This window comes from Cricetulus griseus, chromosome 6 (assembly GCF_003668045.3).
Source record: "Cricetulus griseus strain 17A/GY chromosome 6, alternate assembly CriGri-PICRH-1.0, whole genome shotgun sequence".
NCBI lineage: Eukaryota > Metazoa > Chordata > Mammalia > Rodentia > Cricetidae > Cricetulus > Cricetulus griseus.
The window spans coordinates 36,606,176-36,624,681 of record NC_048599.1 but is presented as its reverse complement, the minus strand read 5'-3'; the positions used below and the strand labels follow the sequence as shown (position 1 = coordinate 36,624,681).

Here is an 18,506-nt window from a genome sequence, read left to right as displayed (position 1 = left end):
AGGGATGGTGGCAGATGGTGGCACTCAAAACACAAGCAAATCAGTGTTGGTGTCTTAGGCCTACTTGAGAGCAAGGGGTGGAGAGAGCTCAGTGATCGTTCTACTCTCTGACATTAGCTAAGGTGACAATTCTTCATTCTACAAGCAGCTGGGATGGCTAGAAGGTGCCACCTCCCTCCCTCTCATGTCTCTGTCCTCAGTGTTTGTCCTTGCCCCTCTATGTCCAGGGGCATATCCTGAACGTCACTGCAGTTATGGCTACCTTTGCAAAAGGAGAAAGCAGAAACTATCATTTTGAGGGCAGCTTGGATGTCTCAGGACAGCACCCCTACCTATCTCCTTGGTCCAAACAAGCAACACCACAGATCATATTCATACGGAAGGGAGCTCCCAAACAGATGGTCCTGTGGTTATCTGTACATCGTTTTGATAGCTTCTGATTTTCAGTTTTCTGTGTATACCTATGTTTTATGTTCTGCTTCTGTGTCTTCATATAGTAATCATTTATGTTTCCCTTCCCACAAAAGTGATTCAGAGATCTCCCCCAAGTTAATTACAAAATCAGGCCTTCACTTGCCCTTGGAAATGTATTTTTTCCTATCTGTGAGTTCACAGCCAGAACGCATTTTAAGACATAAAAATAATTAGTTGCAAGCAGCCAGTCTCCATTGCAATTGCCATTTATTTTACTTTTTCAGAGTTATACAATTGATCAACATAATGAATTCAGAACAAAAAAATTTCATAGCATTGATGTGTTAGGTCATTGTACACAAGATAAGTGAAAATAAAAATTTTGGAAGCACACATCTTACCCAAAATATAAACGGCATAGAAAATCAGCCAAGCTCCTTACCCTGAGCATGCTACTTAATTCAGAGAAGATTGGAAATGAAACGTGCCTGGCATTATTGGAAATGGCCAGCAAAGAGAGAGATATTTCCAGCACCGTCGAGTGAATATTGTTTACTTCAACATTCCCTCTAGCAAATCGAGGGAGAAGGGACGAGTATAAATGTACTCAGTTATGTGAGGGATTCTTCTCTTTCATGCCTCTGATTCATCTCTCTGCTGTGCTTTTGGGGAGTCATGCTACATTGGTTGCAATTAATTTCAGCATTGCATATTAGCCATACGGAGATATTTCATAAATTGATTTGATTTTTTTTTCTCCCCCTGTGGTTTTCTTGAAAGATGAGAGCGGTCCAGAGGAAAAGCAAACTGCGGAAGAAATGGAAGGGCAGAGCCAAGAAGCAGGTGGGCTCAGGTTTCTTTTGAGGAGTCTCCTAGGCCTCATCCACAGAGGTGAACAACAACTTTACTCAATGTTATTGCCTGAAAATGCTTGTGCCTTTTTTCTTGATTGACCCCAGTGTTCCTTCTCCTGTCCAGTTCCATTAACTCTTAAGTTGACTGTGCTCCCATAAAGAACATACACTCCTATTCGTCACTCCATCCTCCATTTCCTTCCTGTAATGACAGATTGCTTAGTGACATGCTGAGAATTGTGGGCTGAGACTGGAAGAGCAACATCAGAGCTTGGATGACTTAGGGCAGGCCAAAATGAGCAGACTGAGTTAGAGGGGGGAAAAAGAAACTCGATCTATTGGAATAAAATGAAGAGAGGCTTTCTCTCCACACTAACGGGGGTGTTTTATGTTCTCTTGCTTTTAATTTTGAAGAGCCATGTGTCCTGCCATTTCCCTGCATGTTGTAGATGGTGTCATAGAGCCTGGCCAACCTCTTGCTCCCAACAGCTCTAAGTAAGATTAGAAAACAAAACAAAACAAAACAAACAAACAAACGAAAAACCTTCCTGTATCACCCCTCTTAAGAAAAGACAGCTGTGTCCATCAAATGCTTATAGATTTTACACTGTAGAGAATACTTTTAGCATTTATAAGTAATAGCCCTTAATATTCAAAGGGGATTAAAAATCATCTTCAAGTTACCACCACCCCACCACCACCACCATACACACACACACACACACACACACACACACACACACACACACACACACACATTTCTGTCCTTAGGAATGTTCTCCTTTAAGATAATAATAGCCACAATCATATAGTTTCTGGCAATACTGCCAAAATAAAAATGTTCCCTTTCTCTTCAGTCTCCAAGTTATTTTCCCTGTCCTATTGAGTACCACAGGGGAGCATGTTTTTTTAAAGAATCGGCTCTGTCTCCCGTGCCAGCCACATCCTAGTCCGTATGTGGAACTCTCAGAATTAAACCAGGGAATGCGATAAGTTTTCAACCTAAAGCTTCTACATTGCTCTTGGAACTTGGGAGCTCTTAGAGTCCTTTTGGAAAGCAAGCCTTCATTAGGAACTTGGAAGATGGGCTTGAAGAAGTACTAAAGGAAGACAGGAAGGACCCTGCCTGCCTGTTACAGGGTCAGCTAGCTCCCTTTGCTGAAACATGGCCCTTTCCTCAGAACAGAATGCATTTCTGGTACTGTACATTGTTCCTTCCCAAATGTCACTAGCCCTTCCCCACACACTGTTAGGCAGTGTTGAAGATGCAGTGCACATGAAAAGCTGTCACTGTTTTTACTGTTCAGGGATGACATGTATTAGTCAGCTAACTGCTAGCAGCTGAGACCATGGGCTGACTGTTGAAGTTTTGTAAGTTTTGCTCACTCACTGTTCTGTTCCAAGCTGTCTTTACCAACATTTGATTTTTTTCTCCCATCAGTGTATACACACATACACATACACATACACACACACACACACACACACACACACACACAGAGAGAGAGAGAGAGAGAGAGAGAGAGAGAGAGACCCACACACACAGTAGTGCCTGTGTTTTATTCATCCGTCCTTTCCCCTAAATCAGTTGGGTTCTGGTAGTTTCACTTTAGTTTGTGACCACCATCTGTGAGTTCATAGGGCAAAAGTATAAGCCTTCTTTCCTACCTCTGGGATATAAAAAGCATTACCACCCAATATGGCCCCGTCTTGGCCTTTTACCACAGGGTCTCCCTTGTCTTCCACATTGGCTCCTCTGGCTTATCCAAGGCTGGCAGAGTCTCGCACAAGGTTTGTTTCAGATTCTGCAGCCAGAGTCACTAGATGCTTTTCCATTCATTTTGCCATTTCGCAGCCTCCTCAGTCAGACAACATAACAATTGAAGATATGGTTCTGGTTCTTAAAGCCCCTTTGACCTTTATTAGTTTCCAAAATAAAAAACATCTTGCTTTCCTTCAACATAGTTTCCAGTGCCAGTGTTGATTGCATAACTCTGCAGCTCTCTTCCACATGATGGAAAAACACAATCTCAAAATAGCATAATTTACAAGTACTGGCAGCTGTCACCATCAAATCAAATACAACTGTATATAGTGTTTATCAAGAAATCAATAATAAATGTATATTGGAGGTTTGTTGCCTCCCCTGCAAACATTTCAGTTAGTTTTAAAAACAACATCCATAGTTCCTTGAAGCTTATCCTCCGATGGAGGGATACAAACAATAAACAGATAAAAAGGATAAAATTATCCAAATGTTCAAGTAGCTTACAGGGGGTAAAATTAGTGTAACCCTTAGAGGGCAACTCTATGGGGGGACTCACTGAGGAAATGTTGCTTAAAATGAGCTCTGAATGTTGAGATGGTGAAAGACCATTCTAGATAGAGGGAACAGATAATAAATTAGCTTCATGCTGCAGGAGTGCAGTGTGTGTGACTGGAGTAGGGTGGGCTCCAGAGATCTGGTGAGAAATCATAGGACCACAGCGTGTCTGACAGCATGATTTGATTAGACTACAGAAAGAACTCAGTGGCAAGTTTAAAATATTGGAATAAGTGATCTATGTATTAATGAAGTCATTTTGCCCATGAGAGAAAATGGATCAAAAGAGGTAGACTTAGAAGGTGACTACAGGAAAACAATGACAGAGGATTCTAGAAATAGAGACAAAAAGACTGAAATGTAACATGGGCTACAAATAAGAAGCAACAAGATACACAAGCTGAAGGGCTGGGTGGGACTCGTGGGGCAAAGAGGAACCCCACTTAGGCCCTGGAGCATAGCTTCAGTGTCTTAAGGGACAACAGTGTCACTTAACTGGAAGACACTTTGTTGGAAAAGTTAATAGTTTAGTTTTGCATCAATAAATTTGAAAAAAATGTACAGACAGCCATATGGGATGTCATGTTAGATAAATAAGGTTATATTAGGGAGATATGAACCCTACACATAAAGCTTTAGAAGATAGTGACAAATAGGGGATATTTGAAGTCTGAGAGGAGAAGGAGATCCCATAAGAAGAGTAGGAAAATGTCAAAAGCAAATGAGCTGGGATGTCCCTGACATCTAGATCCCTGGCAAGAGAAGCAGAAACAGCCAGGACATTATCATGGCTTGAAGCTAACAGGGAGGAGGCTGGAATATGCTATTGAGAAGTCAAGGCAGATGGACAGGAAGAAACCATCAAGTTGAAAGCTGTGACACCTGAGAGGGAGGCTGAGTCAGGAAGATGGCAAGTTCAAGGTCTGCCTGAACTACATAGTAAGACCTGGCTTGGCAGAGAAAGGAGAAGAAAGCAATGTAGGAGTGGTGGCAATGGCAGTTCTCAGATCATCAAAGGAAGGATGCCAGTGCCTTGGGTGACAGAGTTAGGACGACTACTGGACAAACACTTGAGTGGCTTATGCAGGGCTGCAGAAGTGAAGACTGGAAGACAGTAACAATAACTTTTCTCAGGTGACTTTGCTCTGAAGGGAGATGAAAATGGGAAAGTGCTGTGTCAGAAAGCGAAGGTTAATGGTTTGTGTGCTACACACACACACACACACACACACACACACACACACACCTTCTACTTCTGTAGATGTTATTCTCTGTCCCAATAGAGATGCAGCCTAAAAATAACAACCATATATAAGGGACAAATGATGTGCTAGAAAATAAGAAAATTTCCTTCAAATGTGTGTTTATTTTATCTTTAAGTCTGTGACTGAATAACTATAAGAAAACTATGTATATGGTTTTATCAGCTGTGAGATGACTTTAATAAGTTCTTTTGTCCTAAGTCTACTGTTTTCATAGTAATAGCTAATTATCTAGCATCGTGGAGGCCAAACATAAACCAAATCCCTGTGGTACTGAGGAGACCAGTAGGAGAGATCAGCTCTGACTGCTCTTAATTGGTACTGTGATGGGAATAAAGTCTTTACTGTCCTTGGTACCCATTCTTTAACTAGGTGATATGAGATCCCTGTGTGTCTTTGGGTACCATATTTTGAGTGATCCACTTCTCCTGGACTACAGTGCTTGCTGCCATGGAACCTCTCTGTCCAGCTGGACAACCAAATGAATTAGCAACCCTTAGAATTGCTGAGCTAAGAAAAAGCAAACTAAAAATCACACATATCGGGGCACTTTGTAGAAACTTGTATGGATATTGCCACATGCTACAAAAAAAATACAGTGTGTGTGTGTGTGTGTGTGTGTGTGTGTGTGTGTGTTTGTGTTGCCTTTGAATTCTTAATCTTTCCTCAGACTCCTAAGTGCTATGAGGAAGCAAAATACTCCTGGAGTTGCTGGCATAGTATGGGTGACAAACAGTAGTCTTCACCAAAACTTATTTTGCAATTCATTGGGCTCTGTCTTACATGAAGATTTATGCTTCATCAATTATATAAAAAAATGCAACCCAGCCCTCTGTCCCTGTAACACCATTTGTGTGAAGGACACTGATTCCTTCATTGGTTGGGTGGGGAGGGAATTAAAGGGAAGGAAAAGCCACAGCCTCAGGTATTAAGCCTGCGACATTTTTCTGTTTTCTAGATGGTGTCAACACTGCCCCTGTGCCCAGCCCTGCTTCAGAAGACACAGTTGAAGTCCGTAAAGAGGAAGGTATGAGGCCACAACTAAATGTCACAGACCTTACAAGTAAACTGTGTGCGTTTTGTTTATGTGGGAACCTGAAGCAATGAACAAATGTGATTCTCTTAAGCATCTCTATTTCGAACACCATCATCCCACCCACTCTGCTCCATTCCATATTCAGCCTCTTTGGGGAATTTATATATACATTTACATGTGTTCCTCTAAAAACTGTTTATAAAGTAAGAGCAGGAGCAGAGAAAGTGTGGTTAGAGAAAAATGTTTATCTAAAACTCAAGAATTTGTCGATTCTGCTATTTATATTGTCTCATCAGGCAGAAGTTTGAAAGAGTTGCATTGAGGACCACCTACCAGAGGCCTTACAACCCAAGGAAGAAATATTTGAAAGGTGTCCATAAAAATAAACCCAGGGCAAGGCCACCATTCTATGGACTACTAGTAAGAAAAAAATGTTGCTGACCCAAGTAAACCAAAAGAAAAAGATAAATAAACTGGAGAAATTGTTGCTGTTTTAGGAATAAGTGCTATGATATAGGGATGCAAGCTGCTTTGAATAATAATAATAATAATAATAATAATAATAATAATAATAATATAGGAAAATAAAATAGTTCTTTCTCTCTTCTCCCTCCTGATTGGTAAGTCTTCCCAGCAGAAATAGTGTGTGGTAGTTGCCATAAGTTGCTACTAAAACCTCATGTGACTGACAGACTAGACTATTATATTTGAACAAATTGGTGTCTTGTAAGCCATATCATCTACTTGGAACTTTAGCATGTACTTTGAACCTATTTCTTCAGTCAGATGTGGTGTGAAAACAGGTGCACATGGCCACTAAGCCTTGCTACACTTGAATCTGTTGAGGAAACCAAAATAGTCCTGAAAATTTAATACTCACTCCATGTAATTCCATGTCCGTTTCCTGGTCAGTTTTTGCTTTAATCGCATGCAGTTGAGGGCAGTTGATAAGAATACCAGGAATTGAGTTGTATGCTTGGGACTTGATCCTAGCTCTGCTACCAGTTACTTAGCTAACCTTTGACAGATTATTCAAGTAGCGAACAAGTGCTTAGCAAGCAAATACACAGTGAACTTCTTTGGACTTCAGTTTTCCCTTCTGCAGTGGGGACAAGAATAATGTCTACCTTGGGGCTGGGAGTGTGAAACAGTGGGTAAGAAGCACTTTCTGAGTCAGCATGACAAGCTGAGTTCAGATTCCAAACACCTAAACCATCGGTGGTGACCCATGCCTGTAATCAGACAGCTTGGGAGTTGGAGGCAAGAAGATTAAGTGTTCAAAGCCAGCTACACTTCAAATTTGAGACCAGTCTAGGCTGGATGAAACTCTGTCTTAAAAGCTAAAAAAAAAAAAAAATGAAAATGACAAACTTAAACAAAACCCACTAAGTCCAATCACCTTTACACAGGCATGCCTGTAATCCCAGCACTGAGACTTGAGAACTGCAGATCACTGAGGCTTGTTGTCTGCCCCACAAGATCCAGATTAAGTAAGAGACCCTGTCTCAAGAGAATAATGCTAAGAACGATACAGGAGGATGCTTGATGAGCTTCCTTCTCCGGTCTGCTACTTACACCTGTGCACACACCTATTGCATGCCCGCCCACACACATCACTCAGAAATACCACAACACAGGTTTCTTTGCTCTTTCTCCAGCCCCCAAATAGATCAGACTTTCCAGAAAACAGACTAAGTTAGTTTATTAGGAAGTGGCTTGCTTATCAGAGAGATAATAACTCTCTTAATAGAAAAAGGAAGGGGGCAGAACTGGCTGATGGAGACATTCCACTGCACTGTCAAAAGGGATGGATCCCAGCTGAATTTATGGGTAGCCCCAAAGATGTACCACAATAGGCAAGAGGATCCAGCCATAGATCCTGGGTGCTGGTTATCCTGGGATGTGTGTGACTGCAGGTTCCTTTCTATTAAAGTAATTATGGAAGCCGGAAATGGATGATATGTCTGGGTGTCTGGGTGCCTGGGACAATAATTATTTCTTAGAAAAGGAGCTCTGAATGAACCAACACAGTGTCCACCACATTGCTGTCATCTTGAGTGATCTCCCCTTTTTTTAATTGCCAGTTTTCAAATGACACTTCCCTTCGAACTATGTAGGTGTATGTCCAGGCATCTCTTATTTCAAAAACATTTGTAATTTGTGTCAGAGTTCCTCAGAGGTTTCTTGAGAAACTCAGTCATTTTACAGAGAAATAGACTGATCATGTAAGAGAAAAGATAGAAAATGGTACTCATTTTAAGCCAAAAAAAGGACATCTCAATCATTTAGGTTATCATAAGACTGTAAAAGCATCATGAGGTTGAGTGACAGTGTCTAGGAAGTAAGAAAGAGGAACAATCTCATTTGAATGCTTGAAGCTGAGATTTCTTGCTGTTGAGTTGTTTAGCTGGAAGACATCACACCTTCATAAAACACACTGCTTGTGATATTTCTTGGTGCTTTTAGGATCTCACACCGTTAATTGCTCATGCGGGGATCAATTATTTTTCAGAATACTTCCAGGAATTTTTTTTCTTGAAATAAGACTTTTCATGGTGCTAACTCCATCAAAGAATTGTCATGTATCATAAATGTAGTTCCTTTGTGAGACTAAATGTGAAGATTTAGGGGATTTTGATGAAATAAATTGTTAATTTCCATTAACTCCTTTGTTTGGAAAAATGTTAGTTAGTATGTAATCTAGTTTCAATTAACAGTAAAACATATAGCATGAGGATTTTGCGTTTGTCTTTTGAAATAGCATTCATATAAGGACATTGCTTTTAAATGGGTTATCTGTTCAGAGCTCAGTCTCTAATGCTTGCCAAGCTGTCACCAAGATTGACAGATGCACAGCCTAGAATTAAGAAAAGAATTTTCCTGCGAAATCATCCAAGATTGAGGTCAAGTTGAGGTTAAAAGGAAGTCATAAGTGTTCAGGATTCATTTCAAATCTTTTCTGTTATTAGCTTTCATGCAGAAATATCTGTCCTTGGTGACACCAGGGCTATTTCAGAACCTCACAGTCATAAGATCACTTATAGAAATGCTTATGACACTCTCCAGTGTAAGTGGCAGAACATTTCCCACTGATCAAAGGTCCTAAAGGAGTCCTTGCTCTCTTGACTTTTGGAGATTTCACCCCTGAAGGAGCATCTTGTTTGGGCTTGGACTCACCCATGGTCTGGAATGACCAGGTTCTCATTCTCCAGTATGATGTCCATGGTATCTGTGCCATGTTCAGTGGTTTGCAGTTTTGCTGTTCAATTGGCCAGGTTTACATTTGCTAAGAGTTTAGTCTCCACTGGAAGTTAGCATCTTCTAGAATGTAGGAGTTGAAAACAAGCAAGGTGGCTGTCTTTATTCCAGGAACAGAAGGTATTCTTTTTTAACCAAACAGTTATGTGAAAGTTGAAAAAAATTCTCTACAAGTGTTAGATCCTAAGTGTTGTCTATGATAGTGATTTTCTTCAAGTGTTGTAGACATACTTCCTACTGGGAACCAAGTCTGGATGTTCTTGCCCACTTACCCCACGTAACTGCTGACTGCAACTGCTGTGGCAAAGCGTAGCTATCTGCTTACAGATCATGGTAATCATGGTAGACTATCGTGCAGACACTGAGGACACCTGTTCACAGTGGGTCATTACGGCTGCCAAGTGGGTGGGAGTTGAGATGAGAGGATGAGATTTGAGGAGGAGGAATGCTAATGAATGGCTCATCTACATGGGGTAGATTCCAGAGCCAGGACTAAGATGAAATTAACCTCAATGTGAAGCTGGCCTGGGAAAATATCTGTGGCATTTGGTAGGCATTCTGAGAGTATTTGTAAAAATAGAACATGAATTTATCTACAGAGAAATTCTCCCTTTACTATCACAGATGCTCCTTTTAAAGAATTTTATACTTTAAATTCTGAAAAAAAAAACTCATTTGAGTTAACAAACATGCAAACAAAGTCCATAAAACACAGGAGTCAAAGTAATAGATAGTTGTTGGTGCTGTTGTTATAACTTCTGCAGAGATAATGTGATTGTTGAATGTAGAGTTGTTTGTCTCCTTAGGTCGGGGAGCATTCTCTCTTCTAGCTGTCTCCATGTTTTTCATATATGTCCTCCTTCCTCAAAACACCTTACTGGGGAGCGGGTGGAGGGAACGCTGTACAAACACATCCGGATTCACCTGCCTTATTATTTAATCAGCACCTAATTCGAATTTGAAGGTCAACTAGACCAAATCATAGGCTCATTAATATTAAAATCAAAATCAATTAATACCCAGGTGCATACCCAAGCTGTGTCCCTTTGGAACTCCATGAAAGTCACACCAATGCTGTTTGGCATTTGTAAGGTAGAATGTCACCGGAGAAAGAAGTTTTGAACCTTTAATCTAGTTTGGGACCTCGTGGAGGTCAAAATGCCTGGAGAAAAAAACAGAAATCTGGATCGAAGTCAGCCATGGGAAGCAGAGCCAAAGAGGAAAGATGAGGTTATATATGAAGAACCTGTGCATAAGGTGTGATCATAAATGGAGCCAATATCACTGTTAGCCTGACCAGCCATGCCAGCTCAGAATTGCTCTATTTCTCTATTCCTTGCCTAAATGCTTAAAGAGAAACAAAACGTTGTGCCACCCAGAAAATTACCCTCCACCTTAATCTAAATTTTCTTAGTCCTTTTCCTGTCCTTATTAGCCGCCATTCCCTTCTGAGAGCTTCATCCTGATACCCACCCTAGCCGGAACAAAACTGTACCCTGTTCCACATCTGCGTGGATAGAAGGTTGGAATACATCTCGTTGCCTCTCAGTTAACCACTTGAGGATTGTCAGTCTTACTAAGCATTGCTAGAAGGCTACCCCTGGTCCTTCAGTGAAGGGAAAGGAACTGGGGCGAACAGCATGTCACGGCTTCACATTTGCCTACAGCAATTTGTCAATAGGGCGTTGGTTCTCAATCTGTGGGTCGAGACCATTTGGGGGGATCACATGACCCTCTCACAGAGTTTGCCTAAGACCATTAGAAAACACAGATATTTGCATGACGATTTATAACAGTAGCAAAGCTACAGTTATGGAGTGACGACACAAATAATTTTACTGTTGGCGGTCACCACAACATGAGGAACTGTGTTAAGAGGTTGAAGCTTTAGGAAGGTTGAGAAGCACTGCAGGAGGGTAACTGGAGACTCAGACAGGGAGAGAAGACAGTAGGGGAGGGGCAGACTGTGTTGATGTGGCCCTCCTCCAGATGATATTTAAATGAGCTTGCAGCATTTGCTTTTGTTTATATGAATAATGTATATTCATTTTTAAACATTTTCATATAGAAGATTATAGAAAAGTAAAAGCATATGATTTCCCCTTTAAGGATTAAAAATCAAAACATTTTTAAGTCTATTCTGTTGCTTCATTTAACAGCAGAACATGAATATTATCCCATATCTTTAAATATGCCTCAGAGGCATGACTTTTATTGGAGGTATGACATTCCATCTTCTGGTGTCCCACCATTTACATTGGCAGAACCTTAGCGTTGAATTATTCAGTTATTTATGGTTTACTCTATTGTAAATAACAGAAAGATGTGTTTCATGCATTTTAGATGATTAGTGCATCCCACGCACGTGTGTGTGTGTGTGTGTGTGTGTGTGTGTGCTGTATATGATAAGTTCTTCAGCATAAATTCCTGACTCTTTGTTGATTTACTAGAGAAACAGCTAAAATATCTTTATTACTTATATGTATTTTCAAATTTTTAAAAGTAAGACATGGCTATTATATAATCAAAAGCAGAAGAGAAAAGTATCACCTACAGTTTGAGGTCTCAGAAATTAGTGTTTGTAAAATGCTGATCTATAATCTGGAGATACTTTTCTCAGCAGCCACATACATATATGAAGTTTTATTTCTAGGCTATTCTACAATGCATATAGGTTTGAAATTACATTTTAAATGTAAAGAAAGATTTTAAATTCTTCCCATATCTTTTCATCTTTTAACTTCATTTAATTTTATTTCCTAATAAACAAGTTTCCTATACTCACCTAATCTCCATTTTAATTGTTTCTTGGTTTTGTTTTAAATTTTATACCAGCCAGGAACATTCTTTAACCCTTGTAAAATATTATAATCTTTTCTGTTAGAAAATTCTAATAAATGAAAATATGTTCTAGTGTTTTGTTTTTCAGTAACTTATGTAATTATTTTTTATTTTCTTTATTTATCAATCTATTTATTTATTTAATGTTTTCATTTATTTCGCATACCAACCACAGTTTCCCCTCCCTTATCTCCTATCTACCCCACCCCATCCAGCACTCCTCCATCTCCATTCAGAAAGGGGCAGGCCAACCATGGGCTTGAGCAAAGCATGGCACATCAAGTTGAGGTAGGACTAAGCTCCTTGCACTGTATCAAGGCTGGTTGAGGTAATCTAGCATGGAGAACAGGTTCCCCAAAGCCAACTAAGCACCAGGGACAGGTCCTTATCTCACTGCTGGGAGCCTTACAAGCAGACCAAGCTGCACAACTGTCACACACATGCATAAGACCTAGGTTGGTCCCATGCAGGCTCTTATGGAGCTATTTTTGAAATGCATTTTCTTTGTAGAAAATTCAATCAATGCAAAGAAAATGAATAACATAAAAAGCAATCTTTTTACCCTGAAATAATTAACATTTGCATTGGGGACCATTTTTTCTGTGTATCCTTAGTGTTACAAACACACAATACTATGTAACATATACAATATGATTTTATTGTAATTTTCTATTTATTTCTCACCTAGCAGCAGTTGTATAAAATTTAAAGTACAAAAAACCTGTCCAGTATTGGTTTCCAGTTTCCAGGGACTAAATTCACAGACATGTTATTTTGTATTTCAACATCATCATGCATTAAATAAAAATGATAATAGCACCTGTGTTACATAATACCATAACACTGAGCATAAAAGTGAATCAGTAATTTAAGACATTTCAAGGTATACCTGCTACCCATCTGGAAACTAAAATATTTTAACCACCATTAAATAAATGTTTGCTCATCTATAAACATTGTATCATATTCTACGTACATTTCTCAATCTCCCTTTGCTGTGAGCAGCAAACCTTAATGGAAATCCCTCTAAGTCACTCTCTATAGATCTATTTCATCCGTTTTAAAGCTCACATCATGGCTCATAGTTCAGATGTATCATAATTTATTCAGTGATTCTCCTATGATAGGCAAGCACTTTCTTTCCTTTTTATTGCCACACAAACAATGCTACAATGGCTGCTCTTGCCAATAGATTCTCATACGCTGATGCTTTTATTTGTATGGGAAAGGTTCCAATAATGTGAGCTGTGCTTTACAGTGTATGTGTTTTAACTGACATTGCCAAAAGGCTGCCTCCAAAGGCCATAACAAACCATATTTCCATCAGCAATTGCTGCTTTGTTCTTTCTAACCTTTTCCAGCTGAATAGGTGTAAAGTAACATGTCATTGCTATTTTTAAACATCAGTATTATTATCTCAACTTTTCAGGTAACAGGCCCAGGACATTAAAAACAAAACAAAGCAAGCAAACAAACAAACAAATAAAACATTTCAGTTACACAAAATGTAGAGTCATAGTTTGGGAAACAATTCAGTCGGAACCCAAATCCCATCTGCTAGTCTGTCTCTCAAACCTAGCTTTGGGATCCAGGGGCCTTCTTTCTTGATGGGACAGGAGGCCCTAGGGAGCAAGAGAGGGCAGGGTATCCCAGGAATGCTATTTCAAGGGCAAAGTGAAGAGAGCACTGGAATGAGGCAACAGGGAGAAACCAGTTTGCAGATAGCTAGCTATATGTTCATAACCATGACCTTGACACTAACATGGTATGAAGGTTGTGACAGGCAGAACTCAGAAACACCCCACACTATGCAAAAGGCAGAAAGCCCAGCCCTTTTGCATCATATGCAGACTTCCTATGTCTTCAGGTGTACCAATAATATATTGTTATTTCCCAGATGAGTCTGGCAGAAGTCCATGTTGGACTTGTTCAACACTCTGTGTTAAAATCCCGACCACTTTGTAAAGCCCATATTCAGTCCTTATGCCAGTCATGTTCCACATCTTCCCTTTTCTATCCCTTCCTTCGTCATCCTTCCTTCCATTGTACATTGTCTGAGCAAACATTTCCCACATTCAATGACAAAAACTACCAGTGATACTGGCAATGGTAACGGACACAGTTACATGTTTACCATTCTCCATCTCTTCCCTCCTCTTTACTCAATGATAAACTACCCTGCTTTCTGAGTATTTGCTTATTGAACTTCAAAACCTACATTCCCATGTCAACATTAGCTATATGCATGGCACATCTAACCTACCTGGATATAAATAGCTTAAGAGCAGGTTGCAGATCTCATTGTTTACATGCTTTCTACAAAGCCCTGCACAAAGTCAATCTTCCATGCTTGTTTAATTTAACCAAGAGAAAGAAAATGATTGTGCAGCTCTGTTAATGAAACTCTAAGAGTTTCCTGCAGAATTTAATTGAGAACCATGCATCACACAAAACTTTACAAATATGGGTGGAAAATTATCTGATATTTTCCCCAAGAGAATTAACTGAAAAGGGGGGATTAAACGTGCCACAGAGGAGGGACAATGTACAGTTCATACCATGGTGTTGTCCTCAAGTGTTGTTACCATTATTAAGTTGTTTAATAGGAGTTGCTGTCTTTCAGGGCTGTCTGACTCCAGAAGTAAATTTTCTCTTAAAAATATGCCATGGTACAGAAATATGAAAGATAAATCCAAGCCAGACATATCTCTGTTCGTTTTCAGACTCGGATGATCTTATACCATAAAGGAGAATGAAGTAAGCATGTTTAAACATGTCTGTCTTAGTTGAGACATAATAATTACAAGTAGTTATGGGCTACAACATTTCAATGCATGTGTATTCAATGCATACATATAATCATTTGACCTCAGACAAAATAAACATTTTTTTCTCTTTTTGCTACCTTGGTTTGTATGGTGCCGAGATTCAAATCTGTCCTAGCACTTGTATTCTAGACAATCTGCTTGTTCGCACCACAGTCCCTAGGAGAGGTGATGTTCCTAGCTAAACCCAGAACATCTGATCATTCAGTCCCTAGGAGAGGTGCTGTTCCCAGCTAAGCACAGAACATCTATCTGTTTGGGTCAGTCTCTTTTCCTTAAAATATTCTTTAGAATAATTCAGAGACACTCCCACATGATTCTGTATTGAACTCAAACATTAATGTTTGAATTAAAAAATCAATACTGTTCTTAAAGTGTGTTCTAGGAGGTTCTAGGTTCATTTTGAAACAAAGGTTCTAAACTCTTTTCAGTGGTAAATGTATACACACTGTTTGTTGCGAGTCAGACTAGTTATTTAGATATACTTCATAGTAAGGCTTTTCTAACAAGCTTTTTAAAAGCTTTGATTACGTACATTTAAAATGGATTAACTGTGAGAAAATATGTAATTTTTATATACTATAAGACTAAAAGTATGTTTATTTAATACTAGCCAAAGATTGTTAAATGTCAATGGGAAAGCAATATAATAACATTATATTTATCAACATTTATTTTCTCTACTAATCATAGTTGTTGTAATATAGTAGTCAACTCAGCTATGTACTCTATTGGGTCATATTCTAAAGACTTAGGTAGTGATATTTGAGACAAAAATCAACCCTAGAATAGAAGATAAAGATTATTGATAGATCTGGAATGCCTATCACATTAACCATTAACACAATGGTTTAATCTAAAGTTAAGTTCAAATAAGTCTAAATTTATATAAGTAACTTTATGATTATTTTCTAATGTAGTGGCCTAGGTTTTAAATTCTTTAGACAAAATCTTGCAGGCTTTATAGACCACAATTTATTTAGGATTGTGATTAAAGTAGCTGTGTGACCTTGGTGAGTATTTTGGCTTGATCTTCGGTTTTCTTTTGTGCAAAATATAAATGAAAATATTTATTAGAGCATTCACAGATTTAACCAGATAATCAAAAATATTTGGGAAAATTGTATCTGGACTGAGCATGTGCAGATTTTCCTCATGCCATTTTTTCCTAAGCAGCACAGTATGACAACAATACACATTGATACGATTTAAAGAGTATGGCAAAATGTGCTTACATTGTATGCAAATGCTGCAGTATTTTATATAAGGGACTTGAGCATTCACAGATTGTGATACCTACATGGGAACCCCAAACCAGCCTCCTGCAGATGCAGAGGAACAACTGTCATCACTAGTGAAATGGTGTGGTGCTGGCACAAAGGACCACACTGGGACCAAGGAATCTAAGACTTACCCATCCACAAAATAAAGTGCAAGATGAAGTTTCTGTCTACAAATTAAAACCATATATCTCATATTAAAAATGCTTATTTCCTTAAAGTATAGTTGTTGCTAGTCTCAGTCTAGTCTTATCTGACTTACCACATTCTTGTTAATTAGTGTGAAAATTAAGTTTGGAAGAACTCTGTAGGAAAGTCCTAGGAAAGGCTGTGTATTCTGAGATACACACAGAACATCTGCTAACTGATATCAGTCTGTTTTTCTGTGAAATACCCCCCAGTGAAGCTCAGAGCTTTTCAGACATTGTACATATTAAAGTCAACCATTTTAATATTTGAATTAAAAATTAAGACTGTATTAAGAGGATGCTTGAGGTACTACTGGAATTAATTTTGAGGATATGTATTTTGTTACTACATATGCTAGAACTCTGCTAAAAACCAGAGATCCCAACAATAAGAAACAAGACATACATATATTCTTTATGAGCTTATATATTTGTCAGATTCAGAGGCCATAGTGATTTTGCTTAGGCAGCCTCATGCCTAAAGGTTTGCAACATCTTTGAAGATGTTGGTAGATGTTCCTTGGTAAGAAAGTTCAGGAGTCAATTAGAATCACTGGCAACTTCAAAGTTAAGCAGTTTCAATGACACTGCACTTCTCAGATCCCTCAGCATGTAATATGCATTGAGAAGCTCAGAGAAAATGAAGTATGTAACATTTGGTATATTAATTAATAAAATTCAAATCATTAAATATTTTATTCATTGTTTATTGTTTTAATGGTAGAACATGATTTTTCAGCATCTCAAAGCATAGTTTGGTAAACAATCCATAAAAATCAAAGAACATAGTTTATGATATAAAATAAGCAAAGGTAAAATTACCTTTGAAGGTGGGGGTCTTGAATTTATCCTGGTACAGTGGTGCTTGGGAACAATTCACAGATGTTTCAGGAAGAGATTTTCTGTGCCTTCTTTTTAATAATAGATGTGCACAAGCAGAAACATGTTGCTCTGTTTCCTAAAGGTTATAGATGGAAGTTTCTGTCCTGCCCAGTCCCGAAGCCATTTAGTACCAAATAAACACACAGAGGCTTATATTAATTATAAACTCTTTGACCTATTGCTCAAGCTTCTTATTGGCTAGCTCTCTCTGAATTACTAACCCATTTCTACTAATCTGCATATCTCCACGTGGTCTTGGCTTACCATTGGTGCCTAGATCTCTTGCTTCCTCAGCTGCAACATGGCATCTCCCTGATTCCACCTACTACCTTTCTTTATCCCTGTTTGGACTTACTGACTGGTTAAATCATGACTGTTCATTAGCCAAAACAGCTTTATTCATCAACCAATAAGAGAAACATATATTCACAGCATACAGAAGTGTATCCCTATCAAAAGGTGTTTGATTTTCTTTTCTTTCCTGTGTGTGTGTGTGTGTGTGTGTGTGTGTGTGTGTGTGTGTGTGTGTGTTTCTTTGGCATTGTGCATGGCTGCAGTGTTTGCACTTGGGTGTGTAGACTTGTAGAGACATAGGTTAATGTCAGTTGTCTTTTTCTAGTACTTTCCACCTTTATTTTTTGATGCCAGATTTCTTACTGAACCAGAAACTCATCAATTGCCTAGACTGGCTGGCCAATCAACTTCAGGAATATATCATTCTCCCCTTCACATAAGAACACCATTCCAGGCTTTTTAAACCTATTCTTGGGATCCAAACTAAAGTCCTGTGCTTACATGTTAGGTGCTTTAGCAAATGTGCCATTTCCCCAGCTCAGGTCTATCTATTTTATTGTGACATTTGTTTGCACTTATTTATGGACTACTGTATGATAATTAGATACACATACATAATACTAACAATCAAATCCTGAAGTAAGAACTTCCATCCCCTTAGTCCTCTACCATTAATCATCTCTATTCATTGCCTACTTTAATGCTCTTCTAATAATTTTGAATATACCATAGATCACCATAACCAAATGTTACCTTACTATAAGCTCAGAAATAATTGCTCCTGTGTGTCCTTGATATCTCCTGATTTTTTCTTTCCTTTCTCTCTCCAGTTCTCTGAATCTATGAATAACATTCTTCCACTCTATTTTCTGAGATCAACTTTTAGTGGAATACTTTCAAATCAATTACAAAGATAAATTTTCTTAATATGCATTGGTGACATTTAATAGTAAATTTGTCTTCTTGTTTTATTTGATAGTGAGTCCTGATATTTTGCAGGAGGCCAAATTGAAGTAGAAAAGCAAACTGGTTGTTTCACTCATGAAAAA

General features: G+C 38.7%; 1 protein-coding gene across 1 annotated transcript in view; it reads left to right on the top strand.

Annotated features, from left to right (window-relative positions):
• The window catches only part of Macrod2 (mono-ADP ribosylhydrolase 2), a 1,968,760-nt gene that overhangs the window by 1,841,220 nt on the left and 109,034 nt on the right, over window positions 1-18,506 (top strand). Inside the window, exons 12-13 of the mRNA XM_035446323.1 lie at window positions 1,195-1,305; window positions 5,812-5,880. Of these exons, the coding sequence (XP_035302214.1) occupies window positions 1,195-1,305; window positions 5,812-5,880 (180 nt within the window). The remainder of the gene's footprint in view (window positions 1-1,194; window positions 1,306-5,811; window positions 5,881-18,506) is intronic.